General features: G+C 39.3%; 1 protein-coding gene across 3 annotated transcripts; it reads left to right on the top strand.

Annotated features, from left to right (window-relative positions):
* Positions 1-764: 764 nt before the first annotated feature.
* On the top strand, positions 765-22,248 carry LOC149085730 (uncharacterized). Of its 3 annotated transcripts, XM_089232122.1 has the most exons (5): positions 765-1,480; positions 4,755-4,856; positions 5,791-5,895; positions 9,464-9,552; positions 20,729-22,248. In XM_089232122.1, the coding sequence occupies exon 5, from the start codon at positions 20,739-20,741 to the stop codon at positions 21,732-21,734; it is 996 nt and encodes a 331-aa protein (XP_089088248.1). In that variant the 5' UTR covers positions 765-1,480; positions 4,755-4,856; positions 5,791-5,895; positions 9,464-9,552; positions 20,729-20,738; the 3' UTR covers positions 21,735-22,248. The 3 variants fall into 3 exon arrangements, with proteins under 3 accessions (XP_089088248.1, XP_089088249.1, XP_089088247.1); XM_089232123.1 differs by lacking the exon at positions 5,791-5,895; XM_089232121.1 differs by lacking the exons at positions 4,755-4,856; positions 5,791-5,895 and having other exon boundaries at positions 766-1,480.
* The last annotated feature ends 234 nt before the right edge of the window (positions 22,249-22,482 follow it).

The following is a 22,482-nucleotide window of genomic DNA, read 5'->3' as shown; positions in this document are numbered from 1 at the left end:
AACGAATGACGTATCGGCATTCGAACCAAAGAAACATTCATGTGTGTGGGTGTCATTGCTCACCACCATTGCATACACCAGTGGTTCTCAAACTTTTGTTACCCGTGGTTCCTATGCCCAATTCAATGTTCATCTGCGGATCCCAGAATAGTTTAGTAGATATTTCCATTCATAAAATTGCCACTTCAAAGCGTAAGCAGGCACACAAATGAATATCTCCAGCTCTCTGCTATTTCCCTAGGAGCCGCGGCGCACACTTTGAGAAACACTGCTGTATACCGTTATTGCTTACATAAAAAGTTCCGTAGCTCAGTTTTTACTAATCTTGTTTTTTGCGCCAGTTACATAATTAAAAAAAATGACTAGTCAAACAAATCTCTTAAAAACGGTAATAACGTACCAACAAGCGCAAACAACACAATGCAAATACAGTGGATCCCGCTTATAACGTTCCCGCTTAGAACGTTTTCCCGCTTATTACGACTTCTTTTCGTGGTCTCAACTCTAATTCTCATTAAAATTTCCCGTTTAAAGCGTTTTCCCGCTCAAAACGTTTTTTCGTGACGCTTTTTTGAAAAACGTTATAAGCGGGATCCACTGTATTGATGGGGGAGAGTTTTGATTACATTTCATAGGATGTAGTGACATTGGTGTTCAACAGATGATGCGATAAACAAGACCAACAAACACCACAGCGTAAATAGAGCTGATGCGACGGGGGTATATATATTGGCGTTATTTTTCCAGCTATGACAACAGTTTATTATACACTAAACGGAAACGGACCGCAACGATCCAACCCTCGTCAAAGCCATCATAAAGGATAGTGAAATATAGACCTCGCCAAACATCACCAACGATTGACAGACAGTTGTCCAGAATGGGGGGAAAGAAAAAGAAACACAGTTGTCGTAAGTTTCTTTTCTAATTGCGAAGAAATGGAAAGAAGAAGAAGAAACGTCTCTCCCTTCTTCTCCATCTTCTTCAAGATGAAACTAATGGTCTTTTCATCTTGTTCTTCTTATCGAGACCAAAATCCACAGAAAGTGAGTTCTCAGTTTTCTCATTAACGCGACTTGAATCCGTCTTAATACAGCCCTTACAAACAATAGCCGAGAAATTTTTTGGGGTGTGGCTGCTGGCTGACAGATTCTTCTTCTGTGAGACCATGTGGTCCCGGGTCAGAAGTCACGGCCCCACCCTGAAAAAAAGCTCCAGACACTCATTGGCTCAATGACAGTTTCTCTGGCTCTCTTCTTTTTCTTTTGCTTAAAGAAGGAAAGGAGAGAGATTCTTTCTTATTACAAGCGAAGAAGGGAACAGCTTTTTGGCTTCTGTGTGTGTATGTGTCTCTGTTTCTGCCACCATCCAATCATTCCTCCTATGTTGTTTGGGTCGCATGCGTCTTCTCCTCGTCGCGAGATGGGAGTTTCGAGTGCACGTGAATGACTCTGAATCCATGAGAATATCCATCTAACTGGTAAGTAGTCTTCTTTCTAGTTTTCCCTAATTCCAGTGAGTATAAAAAAGGGGAATGCTTTGTGTGTTTGTATATTTCATGTTGGGTAGCATCAGGGAGAGTCAAATGTTAAAATGCATATATAGTTTTATATATTTTACGTCCCAAATATCATGTAATGGAAGAAAATCACCAGTGGAAAATATTGAATGCGAAAAGTGAAATCTCACGCGCTGAGAAAAACCCCAGGCTAACAAACCACCGGAAAGTTGACAGACAGGGCCGTCTTAATAGCACTATGACCCCCCACCCCGGCAAAGTGGTATTTTGGGGGGCCCCTAATTCGCTGAAAGTACTGCTTATAAGTTTTAATACATTTTCCTCAAAAATCAAATCTCAATATCACAAGGCCCCTTTTGCACTTGAAGCCCCCAGGGCCGTGCCTGGGTGGACCCATGCGTTAAGACGGCACTCGATGTGTGTATGGGGTGCTTCACGAAGAGGTTCGAAAAAGAATAAAAACTCTACTGCTGATTCAAAAATTGAAGTGTCAAAAAATTCTGGTGTGTTAGTGGCAGCGCAGTAAAATAATAATTAAGTTGCATAAAATTCATGTCCCCTCAACTAAAAAAATGTAAAATTTGCACCTAAATTTTACCTCGCTCTCTAAGTCACACTTTTGATCATTCGCATGCTTGAACACAATTTTGATCACTCACATTCTTGCACACTCAATAGATCACTATTTTGGTCGTTCATAGAACCGGTCCCTCATTCTGTAAGTGCCTCACCGACCTGGTTCCTTGCTATCTAGGTCACTCTTTTGGTCATTCACATGCTTACACACTGTTTTGATCACTTACATGCTTGAAAACTCTCTTAGGCACTAACATACTTGCAAACTCTATTAGTCACTCACACATGTGTTTTCAAACTCTCCCAGTCACGCACATACTTGCAAACTCTGGTCACTCTTTTGGTCGCTCACTGACATCGTTCCTTGCTCTCTGGGTCTTTCTTTTGGTCACTAACATGCTTGCGAACTTTCTATGACCCTTTTGGCTACCCACTAACTTAGCCCAGCACCTCCTAGAGTGCTGCTGCTTAGCCCCTAGACAGAAGTGGTTGTGTGGTTTTACTGCCTGTGGACTACACAAATTTTGTTGCCCTTCTCCCATTCTAGTCCAATTTTCTTTACCACTCATTCCTTAAATTTGCCGTCCTGGTATATAGCCTCCCTTCCCCTGTAAGTATGTTTCCGATCACAGCAACAAATTTGATTTTAGAAATTTCGCTCAGGTTGCTAGGACCCCGTCAAAAAGTGAAGGTAAGTTGAACCAATATGCAGAACCAGTATGCAGGGCCGTCTTAAGAGCACCATGAGCCCCCGGGGCCAAGGTATTTTGCTGAGGCCCGACCAGGCAAATTTACATGTTGTGCTGCTCCTCGAAAATTTCAACTATACCTCATTTTTGTGAGGCCGCTCCTCTCTTGAGGTAGTTCCGTGCGTTAAGACGGCACTGTGTATATGTTACTGCCAAAGCCCGAAATTGGCCAATTCGCGACGGGGCCGGTGAGCCCTTGCCAAAGTCGATAACAAATGATTTTTTTATTTTATTTATTTATTTATTATATACAAACCTGTGTAAGGCCAGTAGGCTCTAACTCCACAGGTGCAATGCAACTCCAATGATGCGGGATCATTGTCAACTTGGCGTATTTTTTCGTGGTAATTATGTCCCCCGTTACTTATGGCAACCCATCAATATAGTCACGATGCGGTAATAATTTTTTTCTCCAAAATTTGGCAGAAAAAAAATCAACTACACTAGGCTGTTATACGGCTGAAAATGGTGGAGCCTTCATGCATAAAACTATGATCCGGTTTGCCAGATTTAAATCCTACAAGTTCATCGTGATTCGATGATGGCATGATGCAGAGCCGTCTTAACGCGTGAGCTCAGCCCGGGAAGAAATAACTCTCGACATTTTTCTCCCACTGGTCGATTAAATGCATAGTTCAAAAACTAAACATCTGATGTTTGTTCCAATGTATTTTATCATGTTAAAAACATTTCCTTTCGTTGATTCAAAACAAAACAAAAATAAATAAAAAACAACTCCTAACTTTCAACCTAGTATAAATGTAATTTTTTAAATATTTTTTTCTAATTAATTAATTTATTTATTTATGGCATAATTGCACATCATCAAGTGTTCGAAACATCAAGGATCGCATGGACCATGTTGGCGTTTACAAAAAGTTATTCAATGTGACATGTCAATATTCAAAAAACAAAAAAAAAGCAAATAAACCAAAAAATTACAAATTATACACAAACATGAAACACGTAATGTTAAGGTAGAGTGAATCAAGAAGAAAACAGAAAAAAAAGGAAAGATTAATTCAAATTTCGTAAATACATGTTAGTGCGAACAGAAGTGTCAGATCGTGGTGTATAAATAAATATTTTCAATCATCGAGGAGCTTATTTTAAGAGAAATCAAATATATAGGCATGCAAAGAAAGAAAGGGGGGAAAAAATCATACATAGTTTTCCTGGTACATATGCGTACAAGGTAGTGAAATCAATTCCCTCGTTCAGTAGCAATTTTCTACATCAGATATTGAGAGTACGAACTTTTTCAAAGATTTTTTAAAAGTATACCCATTTTGAATGCTTTGTAGATTTACTAGGGGGTAAACTATTATATTGTTTAGGGCTAAGTAAATGAAACTTTTGCATAGAATGTTTTTATGAGGTTTGGGATTCACTAATATCTGGTTTGGTCTCCTTGGATTAACCACTGTACGTTTTTCACACAAGTTAAAATTTCTATAAACAGTCAGACATACTTCACAGAAATATAAGTATCCGATTGGTAAAATGTTTAAATGAGTCAAGTTAACGCTTTAAGTCTGATTTGAAAGAATTTTTATAAATTTGTTTTGGGTCCGAGTTATTTCACTCTAATGTTAATTAAATAATCTCTTCCATATGCTACAAGGCCATAACTTATGTGCGATTGGATCCATGCGTAATAGAGTGTCAATAGAAATCTATGATTTACTTTATATTTTAGGTGATAAAATTTGTTTAGGGAAAACCAATTTTTTTTAAACATTTGCTATGTGGGTTTTCCATTTTAGATTTGAGTCGATATTTAGTCCTAGGTATTTTATGGAATTAACTTTTTCTAGGTTTGTACAATTTCAGTTACTCGAGATTTGACAGTCGTTATTGTGATGTATTAGTGAGAGATTATGTTCTGTATCATTATATTTTTCTTTCAGTTTAAACAGCATATATCTGGTTTTCTCAACGTTGACTTCCATGTCATTGGCCGAATACCAGTTCCGAATTTTCAGGAGGTCTTCGTTGATCATATTTTGCAGGTCATTTAGATTTATTGTCTGAGTAAAGAAGAACTGTGTCATCTTCATAACTTATCAATTTTCCGTTTATTTTTAATTCACATAAATCATTTATATATATGAGGAACAGCAGTGGGCCCAAGATTGATCCCTGGAAAACTCCACGTTTAATAGACATACTGTTGCTTAGTAAGCCATTTATTTTTACATATTGATGTCGGTTTGCCAAGTACGATTTGAAAAGGTTATATATGACCTCTGATGCCATCAAAATAGAGTTTAGTAAAATTTCATGGTTAACTGTATCAAAGGTCTTGGAAATGTCAAGAAATATTGCAATCGTTTCTTTATTATTGTCTACACCAGCGGTTCTCAACCAGTGCTCCGTGTGCAACTCCCAGGGGCTCCGCGGCGACTCGAGGAAAATAAAATGAATCAGTATATTTGATAGATAAGTGAATAAGAGAGGCCTACAAGGTTCTGCCATAAAAATTATGTACAAAAAAGGGCTCCTCGAGTCAAACAGGGCTCCGCCATAGAAATTATTTACTGAAAAGGGCTCCGCGAGTCAAAACAGGTTGAGAACCGCTGGTCTACACTATTATAAGTAAAATTAGTGAATGAGATTAGAGCTTTTTCGGTGTTAGACTCGGGCAGAAATCCATATTGGTTTTTGGAGAAGAAATTTATCGCATTTAGGTATACTAGTAATTTTCCTTTAAAAACTTTACCAGATTTGCCTTTGGGAAAAATAATTTATTTTCCAATCCCTTCGCGAAGCACCCAGAAATCCTTGGCGCAGCACAGTTTGGGAGCCACGGTACTAGAGGAATTTGCATGAGCTTTTGGAAGCCAACTCTGATACTGTGAAACTGAAAAATCTTTTGTATATATAAATGAAACAGTTTTTTTAAGAATACGGAAAAAAATTCTTGACTTTAATGAATATTTATAGGTTAAAAAAGGCTCCGAAGTTTTTTCTTGATGCACATTATAATCACCGCTCGCTGTTTTCTGCGCTGAGAGGTTGAAAGAGATATAATGTATTTGAAAAAAAAATGTAAGGATAATTATCAATGATATCTAAACGAAAAAAATTCATATTCCAGTGGAGAAATCAACACATATATATATATTTCTCTATAGAAACATGACCAAAAACTTCTTTCATTGCCCAAAATTTCATGGCTGGCGAATGATAGTTACATATGCGGATTATATGATGAATAAGTTTTTATTTAACGTACGAAATTCGTATCCTCCGAACTTTATGCAGGCGCGAATTATTCGCAGTGTATTGCGGTTTCTATTAAAATTCAAAGTTATACAACTGTCAGCGCCCGCCACCCACGGAATAGTAACTGGAAAAAAGAGAGAAAGAATTTGAGAGGGAAAAAAGAATTAAGGAAATTTTAGTTTCTCAAAGAAAATAATTCTTTTTGCACCAAAATAATCTCAAAGATTGCCTGATAAACTCTCATAAAAGGTATCGTTCACACTTTCTGTCAGTTTTGTAAGTACTCCCCTGTTTAAAAGAAACTTACGATGAAGAAAAATAAAATGAAAGAGAGAGAAAGAGAGATCGTCAAAAAACGAAGACGGAAGGGAGGAGGAAAAAAGTAAAAGAGAATCGAACGGGGTTCGAACCCGCGACTTTCATCGAAATAGATCAGTTGCGGTTTTATTGGTAACAACAAAATAAGGCTTTTAAAAACAGCCACATCTGGTTCAAATGGAAGCAAAAAGGTAATTAAAAATTATTAGGAAGTTTAACAGATGTGTGTGTGGGACGGGAGAGTTCGGGACAATACTAACATGCGAAAAAGGAAAAACCGGTTATTTTTTTTAAATTTACCAGCTATACTTCAAATATAGATCGTACGAATTTGTTGCCAAAAGCCTATACGTGAAGGGGGGAGGGGTGAAGAGCGGCGATCGTAGGGTGACGTCCGTCTTATTAGCATCATATTTGATGTCTCCGTAGTTCACTGACTACGGCAAGGTTGGCCACTGTAGTGATAGTGAATCTTTGTCTTCTGATAACTGGGATCTATAGTTTAGAGAGACACGATTTTGAAAGAATCATGCTTCAAATCTGCACGCACAAAACTTTTATGCTAACTACTCAGCTAGGCCAACGCCATCTATAGCAGAAAGCCTTCTTCAGTGACGTCAAAGCTTCGCACGGAGGAATTCTGCTATAGATGGTGTTGGCTGGGCAGGTGGCATGTCGTGGCGAATATCAGGTGCCCTAAAATAGTTCGATATCGGCCAGAAGGACCGCTCAATATATATGATACCTTAATCTCATTCCCTTGAGTGACAATAGCGTACGAAATTGAAACCCCGATCTCCCCGTTAGAAAGTCTCGCCACAGAGAGCAACATGTCTACAACTGTACAAATCTTCAATCATTACACTTAACTCATAGTTCGAAACATAGATGGCAGCGCTAAAAAAAGCATATACAGACAGATACTTCTCGTTAAGTTCACAACACGTACCAATTCGTTAGAAGTTCCGCAGAGGAATATGGACGAGGTGCATGTGTGGCTTGGTAGCGATTCCCAACCTTTATTTTTTTATGGGTGCTTGTGTAAATTTTCGCAGGGGCTGCGCGGCCACGCACGTCAAAATATAGTGTCAAAAACTGTGACCAGCAACTTGTTTGTCGCTATCTGGCTCCATGGTTGGAGCTCACTGCTGATACGAGCTTTGAGTATAAAGTCCAGTAACGACTGTGTAGTGCAAGAGTCAAGCATTTGATAAAGCCCAATTTAAGGTGCCCAATGGCGACTAGAAAATCGCCATTGGGCACCTAAATTTTTTTTTTAAATTGGAGAGAGTAAATTTGTAAATTGCATTCCAATTCCGGCATTACACTATAAAAGTTTGATAAAAGATCTTTTACAAAACTTGAGAAAAACAACAACCAATAAGCCTTATTGGTTACAATTCACTCGAATGTAACCGATAGATGTATTAGTTGCATATCTCAAGTTTTATGTGAAAAACTTTTCTAAAACTTTTACGATGTAATGCTGGCCTAAGGGAGACACAAAAATTTCTTATTACGTTACATCAGAGGTCTTCAACATTTCAGACATTGTGGGCCAAAATAAACTTTTCACGAAGCCCGCGGGCCACCGTCATACCGTGGTATTCTCGGTTACTAATCAAGGTTCTCCAAATTTCATTTCTGAATTTATTTATTTCATTAAAATTGATTTTTTACTCACTTCAAAATAACTTCCTTCATTTATTAATTAATTAACTCTTTTTCATCAATTATTTCTTTTATTAAATTTGAAAATTGTCCCGATAATTCTGAAATTATTTTTTCATTAATTTTAAATTTTCACTAATTATTACTTTTGAAATTTCTAAAATTACTCTTGACTATTCTGAAATTACAGTAGACTCCGCTAATCCGGCACATATCTGAACAGAGTGCGCCGGAATATCAAAATCACAGGAGTCAATCCCATTTAAATAATATGGACTTCTTTACACAGACATACAGTGACACGTTTTCCTCTTCTAGGCTCGAACGAAACTCTTCTAAAAAAACAAAAAACGCCGGATTACTAGAAGGGCCGGATTATCGAGAGTCCAATGTAAAATTCTGAAATTATTTTCAAATAATTCTTAATCGATAATTATTTCTATCAGTAATTGCGTAACTATTTTTTCATCGATTGTAAATTTTCATCAATTATGAATTTCTAAAATTATTTTTTCATTTAAAGTGTTTTTTTAGCATTTCTGTGAATTCTGCAATTATGTGTACCATTTGGATGCTGAATTTGGCCTTTCGACGTATGTAGTCTATATGAAATCATAGGTCTCAGAAACTGTTTTGGATGAGGATCCCCTGAATTTGTTACGACGGCCCTTTTAATGTATCAAATGCACAGAATTACTGTTTGATTCTCAGAGAAGTATCTCGTAGTTCTCTCACTACAGTAGAGATTTCAGTGGCCCCGCGGCTCTTTAACGAATATATTTTTTTCGAATCAAAGCGTTTTTCTATGTAAATTAGTTGTTTTCTAAAATAATCGCAGGGCCACAGCAATAAAGCTTGGAGGGTCACATTTGGTCCGCAGGTTTAAGACCCCTGCGCTACATCTTTTAACACGGGAAAAGCAAAAGAAACCATTATTTAGGACCGTTTTCCTTGAGTAAAATGCCATGCTTGGCTCCTAAGAAATATATATATTTTTTGATTTGTCAAGCCTGCCCTGCATTCATAAACGCCACTCATATCATCGTGGTTGGTTAGTTCACATCTTTGTTTTCATTCAAATCCGTTAATGCATAATAATACTAATCTATACTAGATTATAGAAATCTTTTAATACAAATACCCTAAGAATGACGTTCAATTTTCCCGCCAATTGTTCGATTCGGCGGGAAAATCACCATTAGCCTGAAATTGGCTCTATTTTAATACGTATCTCTAATTGGGATACGAGGCTAATAGTAAAATAATTTTGATTTCCAAGATGTAAGATACGTACGTATTAAGCTCGTGTAATTCTGGCGCTTAAAAAATGAATAACATGAATAATGTTGGCGCTGAACATCAATAAATAAAATAATTAATTATTTTTTTTTATGTTTGACAGAACAATGGAAAAGGTTGATGAAATGATGGCGAGCTTTTGAAAATTGGTGAAAAGATTCCCACATTTCCACGAGAAAAGTAACTGGTGTGGTAAGTTTTTTTTTTTAGTGTCACCAAAAAATTATTTATTTCTCACCGAAAACGTGATATTTAATCGAAATCGTCGGTGAACACAGAAAGGGGAGGGGGAAGAAAAATTTTTAAAAAAAAGAGAGTAAAATTCATTGGTATTCCCATAATGTCGCTGCTGCCGCCATTTTAATGGAAAATCCGTCAAGTAAGATAAATACAATGCATTTGCATATAACGAAGGAAATTCCCCTTCACACGCTATAACGGGAATCCCACGTGTCTAGATTAAAGAGGTCTCTACCATTCTTTTAGGCAATAAAATATTCGTATTTGATAAGAGCTTTTTTTGAGAGATTTGCTTTTCGGATGAGATTCGCTCCGTCCCATAAATTCGTAGATAGTTCAAAAGTTCATGAAAAATTGCAACAAATTGGCAATATATTTGAATGCGGTTTGCAAAAAAGTTATTCTTACGAAGACGGGGGGGGGGGGGGGGTAGGCTGCTGAAACTTAAAGAATTTAGTTCAACTTCTTGTCGATTGAGGGCATTGCATGAAAGCAAATTATGATTAAACCTTTCCTCAATCTCTTCTGCGTCCGAAATGTTCGAAAAGCTTCAGCCTGTAATTCGTGGCTGACGTAAAACAACTTCACCAATGGAGCTTCAGCCAAAAATGTCACCATCACTATATGAAAACCTTATGTAAGCGCCAGTAACAGGAAACTTCAGAAATGAGCTGTTAATCATACACCCGACATTTTATAAGGCTCTGACTTGCATATTTACGGTGATATGCTTTCGTGCATCGCCCTCTATTGGCATTTGAAACGAAATTTTTTTCTGTACCTAAAAAAATCCCCCCCCCCCTTCGTGAGAATAATTTTTTTTCCCGCAAACGGCATTCAAACATACCCATATTCCTTCTATTTTAAAATTATTTACGGAATACTCTTTACAGCGATCAGCGTCCGAAATCATTTGGTGGTCGGTCCGCTGGTCCAAGACCACTGATTAAACAATCGGACCACTGAGGGAAAAATTGTGGTGGTCCGCGGGACCAGGAGCAAAAACCTTCGCCCCCCCCCCCCCATCCTCCTTCGCGATTATACATCGACCGTGAAAGAATCTCCTATGGGAGAATCATCGATACGCCAAACGATTGACTAGTTCTAATTATGATTTTTTATTGCTTTTCGCACCCTTTGGTCGTCGTATATAATGCACACATTCTAAATCAGTGATTTAGAATGACCACATTCCCAAAGTGGGCAATATCGCCCCCAGGTAGGCGACGAAATGGTCCGGGGGGGGGGCGATAGAAGCTATGAGTATAACATAGAATCCTATGGGTTCGCTTGAGTTGGTGGTGGTGAGAGAAGAGAAATTTCTGAAGAAGGGGGCGATGAAGCAAAAAGTTTGGGAAACTACGTTCTAAATAATACAAGTAATATATTACATGCAATGCATATTTAGGTGTGTAATATATTAATAGTACTTGCAAATTATCAATAATCCTTGCAATTTATTAATAATACTTGTAATATATTAATAATACTCGTAGTATATATTTATGCGAAAATAAATTATTATTTAGAGCAGATTTAGTTTAGCGGACCACTCATGACGTCAGCGGGCCAGTAGGTTCTTGTATTCACTGGTTCCACGGACCAGTGACTTTTATTTTTCAATTCTAACGCTGGCGATGTGTATTCTATGTTACAGTAAATGTGATAAATCCAGTTATTTTATGCAGAATCACAAACCATTTTGGTACGTTTGACAGACAGTGCGAATTTACCGGTGATTATGCATAATTCCCAGGGCGTATTAGTGAACATGATAAAACGTCAATGAAATCACTCAAAATTTACCGGAACTGGGAGTAAACTTGAGATCAGCTAGGATGATGAGTTCGATCCATAACGTTGATTTTCCGAAGATGATGTCACTCTCCGTTATTACTACAGGGTGGGCAAAAAGTCCGTAGAAACTTTTTGACAGGGAAAAAAAATAACTCAAAAACCACCGATAGGTGGTGCTGGTACGAGTGACTTCGGTGGAAATATTCGGTTATAAGAACTTGCATACTCCTAATCCACAACCAGTTCACCGTTGTAAACCGTGTATATGGACCTGCTGCAATCTGCCGTTGGTGGATTTGTGACTCGCCTACAATGTGTTATCCCCTGTGGTGGTGGTGGTCATTTGGAACACATACTGCTCTAATAAACGTTTTGGAGGCATTTGCACTTTTCTTTGACTTGTGTACGGCAGCGCCACCTATCGGCTTTTGTTGAGTTATTTCCCCCCTGTCAAAAAATTCCCCTGACCTTAGCGATGCTAACCCTGCAAACCGTTTTTTATTTCGGTTATTTTTCTGGTTTTTATGAATTTTTAAAGTTTCTACGGACTTTTTGCTAGCCCTGTATAATTTCTCTCACCACTTATTTTCGCTGTGACCTCTTCGCCCTTTTCTGTAATACACAGTTGACGCCGCTTATTAGAGTCACGCATAATGCTATCATTCGGTATTGTTTACAAGGGACGGACCAATATCATAACATGGGGAAAAAATTTTTTTGTTATCATTATGATATCAAAATTTTTTCCGTCGAAAGGGGGAGGGGGGGGGGGTTTGAAGGTTGCTTACGTCATCAACCACCCCTTTTTGAAGATATGAAATATTCTAAGCTGCTGACGAAATTTTGCTGACGGGGGGAGGGCTCAAAAATGGCTGAAAATCTGCTTACGTAATACTTGAATGGCCCCTAAGGTGTTAGGTGTTCTTTCTCCCCCCTCTCTCTTGTTGACAAACATTTGCATACTTAACGCTGTTATCAGCCTAAATTATTCGCTGTGATCCATATTCATGTGGAGTTGCATCTGCAACGACCTTCCTATAGTGAAGGCAAATGCATGAACTAAATGTAGGAATTAACAAAAAAAACCGCTTTGAAGGTTTCGACAGCTGGTTGATGAAAAGGTAAATCCAGGAGAGGAAATTAAACTGGCCTTGCGGGGAAACGAACTCACGTTCTCTCATTTGCCGGGTGAGCGCCCTAGACCATTAGACTACAAAGCCAACGAATCCTCTGTCCTTAAAGCTCGTGTGCACTGAAGGCCAGTTAAATTTTCTTTCCGGATTTATCTTTGCATCAGCCAGATGTCGAAACCTTCGTAGTAATAGCGGAAAGTGACATCATCTTCGGATAAGTCGCCATCAGGTGGTGGTGTCAGAAATTGTGAGCTTTGGCCTCACTTGCCGGGTGAGCGCCCTAGACCACTAGACTACAAACCCAACGAATCCTCTTTTCTTAGAGCTCAAGTGCGCCAAACGAGGTCGTGCATTGACAGACAGATCTGTTTTTTTTTCTTTATTCGTTTCAAACCGAACACATCTCTGGTCTATCGCCGTGGGCAATTTACTACCGATTGTGTTGTGCGGAAAGTGTGCGCGTACCTAACAGTCTAAGCTTATATACAGTGTTGTGTATGAATTTTTAATGGTGCCATATCTATACTATTACAAATTCTGCCGCTGTGGTGGTCGAGTGGTCGTAGTGGCTGACTCGCATCGCGAGGATCCTTGTTCAAGTTGATTTTCTGCTGTTCCCAACTTCGAGACACAGATGCGAGCCGGTCTCTCCGCAGAGAGCAACAGGCCTACAACGGTATAATTATCCATTCATTATACTTCACTCACTATGCGTTGAGAAAAAACACCATTAAAAAAAAATGATTGCAGATGGCAGTACCATACATAACAAGCTTTACACGGAAACAAACTTCACGGAAGGTTCACTATACGTACACACCCATTCCAACATGTACCAATTCGATAGAAGTTCCGCAGACGAATATGGGAGAGGTGCATTTGTCTGGTTTAGTAGTATACTACATATTCTGAGTGAAGTGTAATGTTTGAATATTTGGACTGTTGTAGGCCTGTTGCTCTCTGTGGCGAGACTTCTTAACGGGGAGATCGGCTCGTGTTCGCGCCTTGAAGTTGGGAACCACAGAAAACAAACTTCAGCTGATCACCACAGTGGCAGTGATGGGGTTTGAACCCGGGTTCTCGCGATGCGAGTCCGTAACTCTGAACACTCGACAGCGGCTGACAGCCAGACATAACTCGGGCCAAAGCTCACAATTTCTGACACTGCCACCAGATGGTGATTGTCAGTAATTGTGAGCTTTCATACAGGTCCATGGCCTGGTTCTCCATGTACGGACCCGTTAAGCGCACACGAGATCTAAGGAAAGAGGATTCGTTGGCTTTGTACTGCAGTGGTTTAGGGCGCTTACCCGGCAAGTGAGGACATGGGCTCGATTCCCCGCAAGGCAGGTTGAATCTTCCTTCCTGAATTTATCATCGCATCAACCAGCTGTCTAAACCTACGTAGTAATAGTAGAAAGTGACATCATAGGAAAACCAACGATCGAACTCATCGTCCTAGCTGAACTGAATTTTACTCCCAGTTCCGGTAAATTTTGAGTGATTTCATTGACGTTTCATCATGTTCACTGATACGGCCTGGGGATTATGCATAAATTCGCAATATTCGTAAAGCTTACCAAAATGGTTTGTGATTCTGCATAATAACCGTAATTACGCATAATACTAGATTTATTATGCGTGCATTTACTGTAGCAAAGGGTGCACATCGCTGTAAAGAGTATCCCACCATAAATCCGTAAATAATTTTAAAAATTGAAGGAATATTGATATGTTTGAATGCAGTTTGCGGAAAAATTATTCTCACGAGGGGGGCGGGGGTAGGATTTTTTAGGTACAGAAAAGAATTTCGTTTCAAGTGCCAATAGAGGGTGCTGCACGAAAGCATATCACTGTAAATATGCAAGTCAGAGCCTTATAAAATGTCGGGTGTGCGATTAATAGCTCATTTCTGAATTTTCCTGTTACTGGCGCTTACATAAGGTTTTCATATAGTGACTGTGACATTGGGGGATAAAGCTCCATTGGTGAAGTTGTTTTACCTCGGCCACGAACGTTTCGGATGCAGAAGAGATTGAAGAAAGGTTTAGTTTTGATAGCTGATGATTTGCTTTCGTACAACACCCTCTGTCGACAAAAATCCGAATTAAATTATTTTAGTTGCTGGTGAAACCCCTCCCCCCTCAATCTTCGTCAGGATAACTTTTTTGAAAACCGCATTCAAATATGTTACCAACTGCTTCAATTTTTATAAATTTTTAAACTGTTTACGAATTTATGGGACACCCTATACCTAACATTACAATTGCTTTTTTTATTTACTTCTACATAAAGTAGAACCTCCCCTAACGGACACTCCCGGTTAACGGACATTTTTCTGATCCCCGGTCCCTTGGAATAGAGCTTAAATATATTTCACTCCTTGTTAGCGGACAGTAAAATCAGACAAACTTTAATTTATTAAGTTTTGGTCATAAACCAAGAATTTATGAGATTCACACACAACTAAGATTATGTTTAATCCCAAGTTCATGCTGGTAAATATAATAAATCGTCAATTAATTACTTAATTAACCGAACGTAACTATGGTCCAAGATAGTGAATTCGAATAGTAATGTTGGCTTTGTTTATTGATACGTGTGAAGAAAACCAACATTTTATATATTTACATTTAATCTATGCATATAAAATTGATTTTCTGTTTGTCTCTGTATGTTCTCTATACAAATCTACAATTTTAGATCGGTCGTCGCCAAATTTTGCATATATACCAAATAGGACCTGACTTGAACGATAGGCTACTTTAAAAGCTTGTCAGAGCAGGACAAATGTCCGAAATGGGCGGAAAAACTTTCGGGGGGCAACAATGGTTTTTGAGCCTCAACAATCACTTTCGGAACGTTTACTCTGGTTACGGTGGTTCCATATCAATGCGTTTCAGACGTGTATATGCCTTTACAATGGTTTGTCACTTCTTCAATGCTGCCAGTATATATGTATAATAGTTTACGCCTTTATAATGGTTTGCCACTTTTTCAATCCTCCCAGTAATGAGGCTTTTTGAGTAGACGTCAGAATCAGCATCAATTTGAGAGTCACGCAAAGGATTATCCCCATAGAAATCAGTGTTGAAATTGCCGACTTTACTGTAGAAATGCGGAAATTTAGTGGGGTTTTCCGCCTCATCAATACTTTTAAAAATTGTATTGAATTCTCGATTTTTGAAATATTGAGTTCGCTTAAAGATATACGAAGCCCAGAAAATTAAATACGAAGTAATTAGGGGACGACCTACTTGGTTGAGTTGGGCATCCATGCAATAACATTGATTTCAACTTTTTATTTATATAATTTAGGATGGTATAGTTTTATGGGCATCTTTTTCTCAACAACCTCGTTGGGCATTTTGCCTGTTGTGGCGTTGTATTTGTATATGATGTTTTAAAATTAATTATGAGCCCGTAAAGTACATCGAGGAAATTCCACAGCTTTAATTAAGCATTTTTTGAAGCAGAAACAGGCAGAGATGAATAACTTGAGGGTCACTGTGGGGGGGGGGGGAATCGAAATACGTAGCATCCCTTAAAAAAGGGAAAAAATACAGGGCGTCTCAAAAAGAATCACTTGATTTGAAATGCGTATATTACGAAAAATATTCAACATAGACATTTAAGATTAATTTTATATTACATGGCTAATCATAAAGTTTTTACTAACCAAATTAAAGGTGCACAATATGTCCACCTTGGGATTCACGGCGTATGTCTATACGGTAGTCAAATTCGTCCCTTCATGTTTGCATCCACTGCTTCTGTTATGCATATCTTCAGTTTGGCTAATGTAGCTGGAAGGGGAGGCACATAAGCGTAGTCTTTTATAAAGCCCGACAAGAAGAAATCGCACACTATGAGGTCCGGTGATCTTGGAGGCCAGTGATGTTTAACTGAATCGTCAGGTCCCGTACTGCCGATTCATCGTTTAGGAATGCGATTGTTCAAAAATTCTCGAACGTCCATGCTCCAGTGTGTTGGTGCCCCGTCATACTGGAAAATGAAGTCATTCGAATCGGTTTCTAACTGTGGGAAAAGACAATCTTAACAAACACTGAAGTGGCGACCGAAGGAAGAGCATTAGCGCTACCTGTCGACAACTGCGGGAAATTCGAGATTTCCATCTTTCTAACTATACATTAGTCGATCAAAACGGATTAAAAGCTGAATAGTTATGATTTTTTTTTAATTGGATGATTCTTTTGAAACACCCTCTATATTAATTTCCACGTTTCTTTAAATCTAAATTAGTTTTTTTTTCATGAATCGCGCAGGAAGGCACCATATTGGTTAAGTTAGACACGGTTTGTATGTCCCTCAAAGAAAGAGGGAGATATCACGTGATCCGAAAAGCCTCATTGAAGAAAACCCGGGCAGCGCCGGGCACTATAGCTAGTGATGTTATAAATGTTTTTATCTTCTTCACACTTATTTTATTTTATTTTTATTGCAAAATATGTGTAGAGCACGTACCATGTACGGGTAAAAATAATTAATTGGTTAAATGAAGAGAAAAAAAAGATTATAAATTTTTCCACATCCATCAGACTTCCAATTTTATTTGGGAAGTGTGCATAATCGCTGGTAAATGTAAATGTAGTCAAATTTGATCAAACTTTCTTTATCGAGACGATTGGTGATTATGCATAACTACCGGTGTATATTTTTTACACCCGCAGTAACATATACATTTTAATATTGAAATTTATAGGAATCAATTGCGACTCTAGCCAAACGTCGTATAAATGTGAAAGTTGTATAAACGAGATTCCACTATATATCGTACTTCCCCATTAGCGGACATTCCCCCCTAGCGGACAAAATTTTTGGTCGCATGGGTGCCTGTCATCGGAAGGTTCTGTAATGATACATTTGGCGCAGAATGATCTCAAGATTCCGACATATCTGTGCATCATCCAGTTCTATCTTGTTTTCTTTCTGGAATCCCAGGAAATGTGTTAAAATTCCCGTTAGCATTCTTAGTGAGAATCCTTGGAAAAACGGGAACTCTGCAGAGAAACGCCAGGAGGAAGCACTATTTTCTTCCTTGGTTTTTTTTTTCCTCCCACACTCAGCACCCCCCCCCCCCATCCCCCTACACCCTCCCGGATTTGGGTTGAATCAACTGGAGAATAAATACAATCAGGAAGAAAAAAATGTCGATTTTTACCATGATGAATTCGGAAAGGAACTTGTAGTAACAATGAGCAACGACAGATGACGCTGCAAGTTAAATGTGTCAGCTAGTATGAAAAGAAACTTTTTAAACACAGCGTAATATGTTTAGTTCCACAATGGAGGGTTTTTCCAAACTGTGAATTGCGAGAACTTCCGAGTTTTCGAAACTACTGCGTGATTATTGTTTTTTTAAGCATTACCTTGATAGAAATAGAACAAGAGGAAGTGCAAATAAATTTGGGAAGCTCAAGGGAACCCCAAAAAGTTTGAAAACCACCTTGCTATAATGAATGATCATAATCGTACTTTTGCGTTTTGGCGTAATTTTTAAATGAAAGAGGGTTTCCCACCTTCTTCTCGACAAAGACGTACGCAAAGTGGAACAATGGGGGGGGGGGGTTACATGCTTCAACCCCCCCCCCCTCCCCAAGACGATAAAAAAGTTGAAAATATTTGCTGAAATTACCATTATATTAACTATACAATTAATTCCGCTTACGCTTATAACGTTCCCACTTAGTACGATTTATTTCGATTTATTTTTTACTCTAATTCCTTTTAAAATTTCCGATTTAAAGTGTTTTCCTGCTTACACCGTTTTCCCGTGACGGTTTTTTTGAGCAACGTTATAAACGGGGGATCCACTGTAATTTCTGTTAATTTAAATGTTTTTGAACGTTAATAACTGAAAAATTTCTCAACAACATACTCCCTCTGCCCAGCCCAAACTTTCCAATTCACTAGTGCACTCCTCCCTCTGAGAAAAGGTCTTTCCGCAGAGAGCACAGACAGAATTTCAACATAACGCATACTTATACAATGTATAAGATGAAAAAAAACAAACATTAACAAAAATTTTCACTTCAAAATATGGAAGACAGGTGGCAACACCAGCAAGGACACGAAACAACGCAACTCTGACAACATAAATATGTCAGGGGGCCACACCCGACACACGGTCTGTCATGTACTGATTCGTTAGAAATTCCGCAGAGGAATTTAAGTGCCATCGTTAAGTAGTAGTAGTAGTAGTGTACTCCCCTCCCTCCACCCCCGGAAAAAAAGGTAAGTCCTGCGTTCGCCCCGATTCTCGGTATAGCTTAAAATGTTTCCTAGGTGGTTCAATCCAAAAAAAATGTATAAATATTCACGTTTGTTTCGATTTCCGTGAGTATGAGCGTCAGAACTCTGCCACCAGGTTCATACCGTGGGCGAGATCTCTTCCACAGAGCCCTCTTAAGAGCATCATAATTCCTCCCCCTGGACGAAGTCATTTTTCCTTGGCCCCTACCGGGCTAGAAATGCGTGCCTACCAACTTACGTGCTTGCTGTAGAAAATTTTAACCAAATATCGTTATTATGAAGCACCCTTCTACACTTGAGGCCCCTGGGGCTTTGCGTGAAGACGGCCCTGCTCTTCCACCACGGCTTCGTGGCACGTTTGTTCCAGACTCAACAATCTCGTAATCATGAAGGGTTACTCGTACTTAGGTGAACGTTAGTAACCTCCGGTTTTGGAGATTTGTTGCAAAATTTAGATTTTGTGATAAATTGCTTGAGATAATGACAATTTTAAATGGAAAAATTTAGTATTAAATATTAAGGTAAGATATTGCTAGATTACGAACTTTGAAATACAGTACACGATTTTCTCTGGGGAATCTTAACTCAAAGGCTAGATGGCAGCACCTACCAAAATAATCACCTGAGTCGGGACATTTTATCAAAATTCGCTTGCCTCGGTCTGCAACAGGTGCCACTGTTGCTATGATATTGCTTAAATGCTATGATTGTTTGCACAAGGAGCTGATAGCTCTGCTTGTGCCTCTGACCATAATATCTGATAATAGAATCATTTGAAGCGGTGCAAAGTGAATCTTGGTGGTAGTTGTAGAAATTCAGGTGAGACACCCCCCCCGCCCTTATTGAATCTGGCCCAAAAAAAATTAAGTTCGGGACAAGAAATCAGAAAAATTTGAGATACTGACAACACTGTTCATGTACAGTGTAATTCTTATAGAACCGGCCTAACGAATTCGCTAATAATTCCATAATTGATGCACGTAACCGCTAAATATTTTAACATATTAATCTCTCAGCTTTGTAGAGTGGAATAGTCGAATAATTTGCGAATGGCGCAAACAGGTGACAGCACATGCGGTTTAAGTTCAAGGGCACATAAGCCCCCCTCCCCCCCGATTTCTTTTTATGGAGAGTTTTCTGAAAAACAGTGTACACATTGAGGGACCGAAGACACCCTGCTTCATATCTCAGAGAGGTATCGAAGTGTTCCCGAAGGATAGATGTGTACCAGAGTGACACAAGCAAACCTCTCACTCACACGTTGCAAAATTTCAAGAATAACATCCTTGCTGCGATCAGGACAATCACCAAAGCTACACGGCAACACATCATTGAGAATATGGACTATCGAGTGACTGCGTGCCTTCAAGAAATTAGCACCCACTTTCAACACCTGCTCTAATCACAGTGAAGGGCACTCGAACGTACAGTACACAATCCTAAGGCAGTTATATATCAAACACATGTTATACGTATGGTATCTTTTGTGGGGCCGGTTCTATATGAATTACCCTGTATTTAGTTTATTTGTATGTTTCTGATCGTGTGAAAAATAAACTTGAAGACCAAGTTGACAGATTGAGATTATCAGGTAGAAACTGCATGCGTTCGAACCTTTGACTTACAAGATGTTAATGCTGATGAACACGCGAAATAGGGTCAAAATCACAGCTGATCCCGCTTATAACGTTCCCACTTGGAACGACGTATTTTGTCGTGGTTTCAATTCTTACTAATTTTCATTGAGATTTCCCGTTTAAAGTGTTTTCCCGTTATGAGCGGGATCCACTGTATACACGTTGTTATTGCATCCTATTGATGTGCATGAGGTACAGTTTTGTGGATTTTCAACTCTTTGAGAGTTGATTCTCCTATGCTGAGATTATGATTCACGCTCTGTTTCACGCTTCTTATTTTCTTTTCAGCGGCCCCATCATGCGAGTGAAACCCACTCACAACCTGATTCTGCTATTACTCACCCTGAGGAGCGGACTCGTCAGTAGCAGGCTTTTGAGCTCCCGTCAAGTCAACATATCTTTGATACCGAACGTTGGAACGAGCCAACAGAGTCGCACGGGCAAAGCTCAACAGAACAGCAAGGACTCTGCCCACATCAGTGACTTCACGGATCCAGACACGGGTCTCAACCCTTTCCTTGACCTCCAGGAAGGAAGAACGGGCGCTTTCGGCCGACGTTTCAAGGACCAAGATCGACCTCTACCCAGGCCTTACATGCCACCCGTCACCGACGATGACATAGTCGAAGGAGAATCTGACAGCGTCAGGGCAAGGGTCGGAGATTACGGCCGTTCTCAGATAACCGGCAACCCAAGATGGGAATCGTCTCGGAATGACCACAACCAACAGCAGCCTACCAAGTCGGAAACGCATTCGGTTCGACCCTCGAAACAGTGGAACCACCATCAAAGGTTCGACTTCGGGAATTTCGCGGAAACGACCTCCGCGGAACATTCCACCATCGGCATTACATCAGCCGAGACATTCATCACCAGTGCCAGCAGTACTTCCACGCCCAGCACCATCATAGCCACCGCGGGAACGACTCTTCTGCTGCTGTATGCGGTGGATAGCACCGGTAGCAGCGGGTTGTCAGACGTCGCCCGTGACGTCGACGGCGAGAAAGCGGTGTCATCTGTGACGTCAGAGCCGGAAAACCCCCTCGCGAACGGCGTGACGTCGAGTGCCCTCATCATAATCGGGTCGGTGGTCGCTGTCATGGCCTTGGTTTTTGTTATCGTGGCCCTGTTTGCGTGGAAACGTCTACGGAATCGGAGACGACGCAACGTTACTACCATGACTGATTCCTCTGCAGCTGCTGCTGCGTATGTGGAATCTAGGAATTGCGAGGGCACCACCGGTTATTCTTCTTCTTCTTCTACGAACGGACGTGACTCGAAAGCCAGAACGTAATTACGTTTAAAAACAAAATAAAAAGAGGTTTTTACCGAAACGAACAAATGCGAGCTTTTTTTTTTCATTTTCTCTCACCATGGCAGCTTTTGATGAATGGGCGAGAGGTTTCGCGAGTCGCAATCTCATCGCCTGTTGAAGTGGAGCCAAGCCTGTTATTTATTATCGGCCATTTTCTTTTTTTTTTACACTCTCCGATATAGTCATCTCTTTTTTATCCGAAGTGAATGATTAATACATACCATTACACGATGCGTGCGTTTTGTGTTTTATTTCCTTTTCGTCATAATGATTTATTGTGGTGTAATTTTTTTCTTTTATTACAACACGCAATCGACTGATATAGAGACGATGCGATCATAATCGGATAAACACTCGCCTGTTTATGTCGCAAACAGTGCCTGATATGGATGTAAATACAGGAATTGCTATTGTGTAACAATGTTTTGTTTTATGTATCGATTTTTGAACATAAAACACAGTCACGTCATCGAAATGTAATATTTTTACGTCAGTTTCGTATTATCATGATTTTTCTTCAAAAGGCATCGAATTATTGTGCAATGCAAAGTATATGCAAAGAAGTTATTCCAGTATGACCTTGACCGTGACAAAGCGCCAGATCAATATTAACTATTTTTATTGATCTATATCTCCTTTATCTTTGGAATCACTAATGGCGTGATCACTATTACTGAACATTATACATTAAACCCCCTTTAAGTCGTCACCCTAATAAGTCGTCACT

The sequence above is a fragment of the Pholcus phalangioides genome, unplaced genomic scaffold (assembly GCF_987345545.1).
Source record: "Pholcus phalangioides strain wild (caught in Gottingen) unplaced genomic scaffold, Ppha-v1.0 ptg000005l_1, whole genome shotgun sequence".
Lineage (NCBI taxonomy): Eukaryota > Metazoa > Arthropoda > Arachnida > Araneae > Pholcidae > Pholcus > Pholcus phalangioides.
Note: the sequence above shows the minus strand (reverse complement) of the source record. Positions and strands in the feature narration are given on the sequence as shown.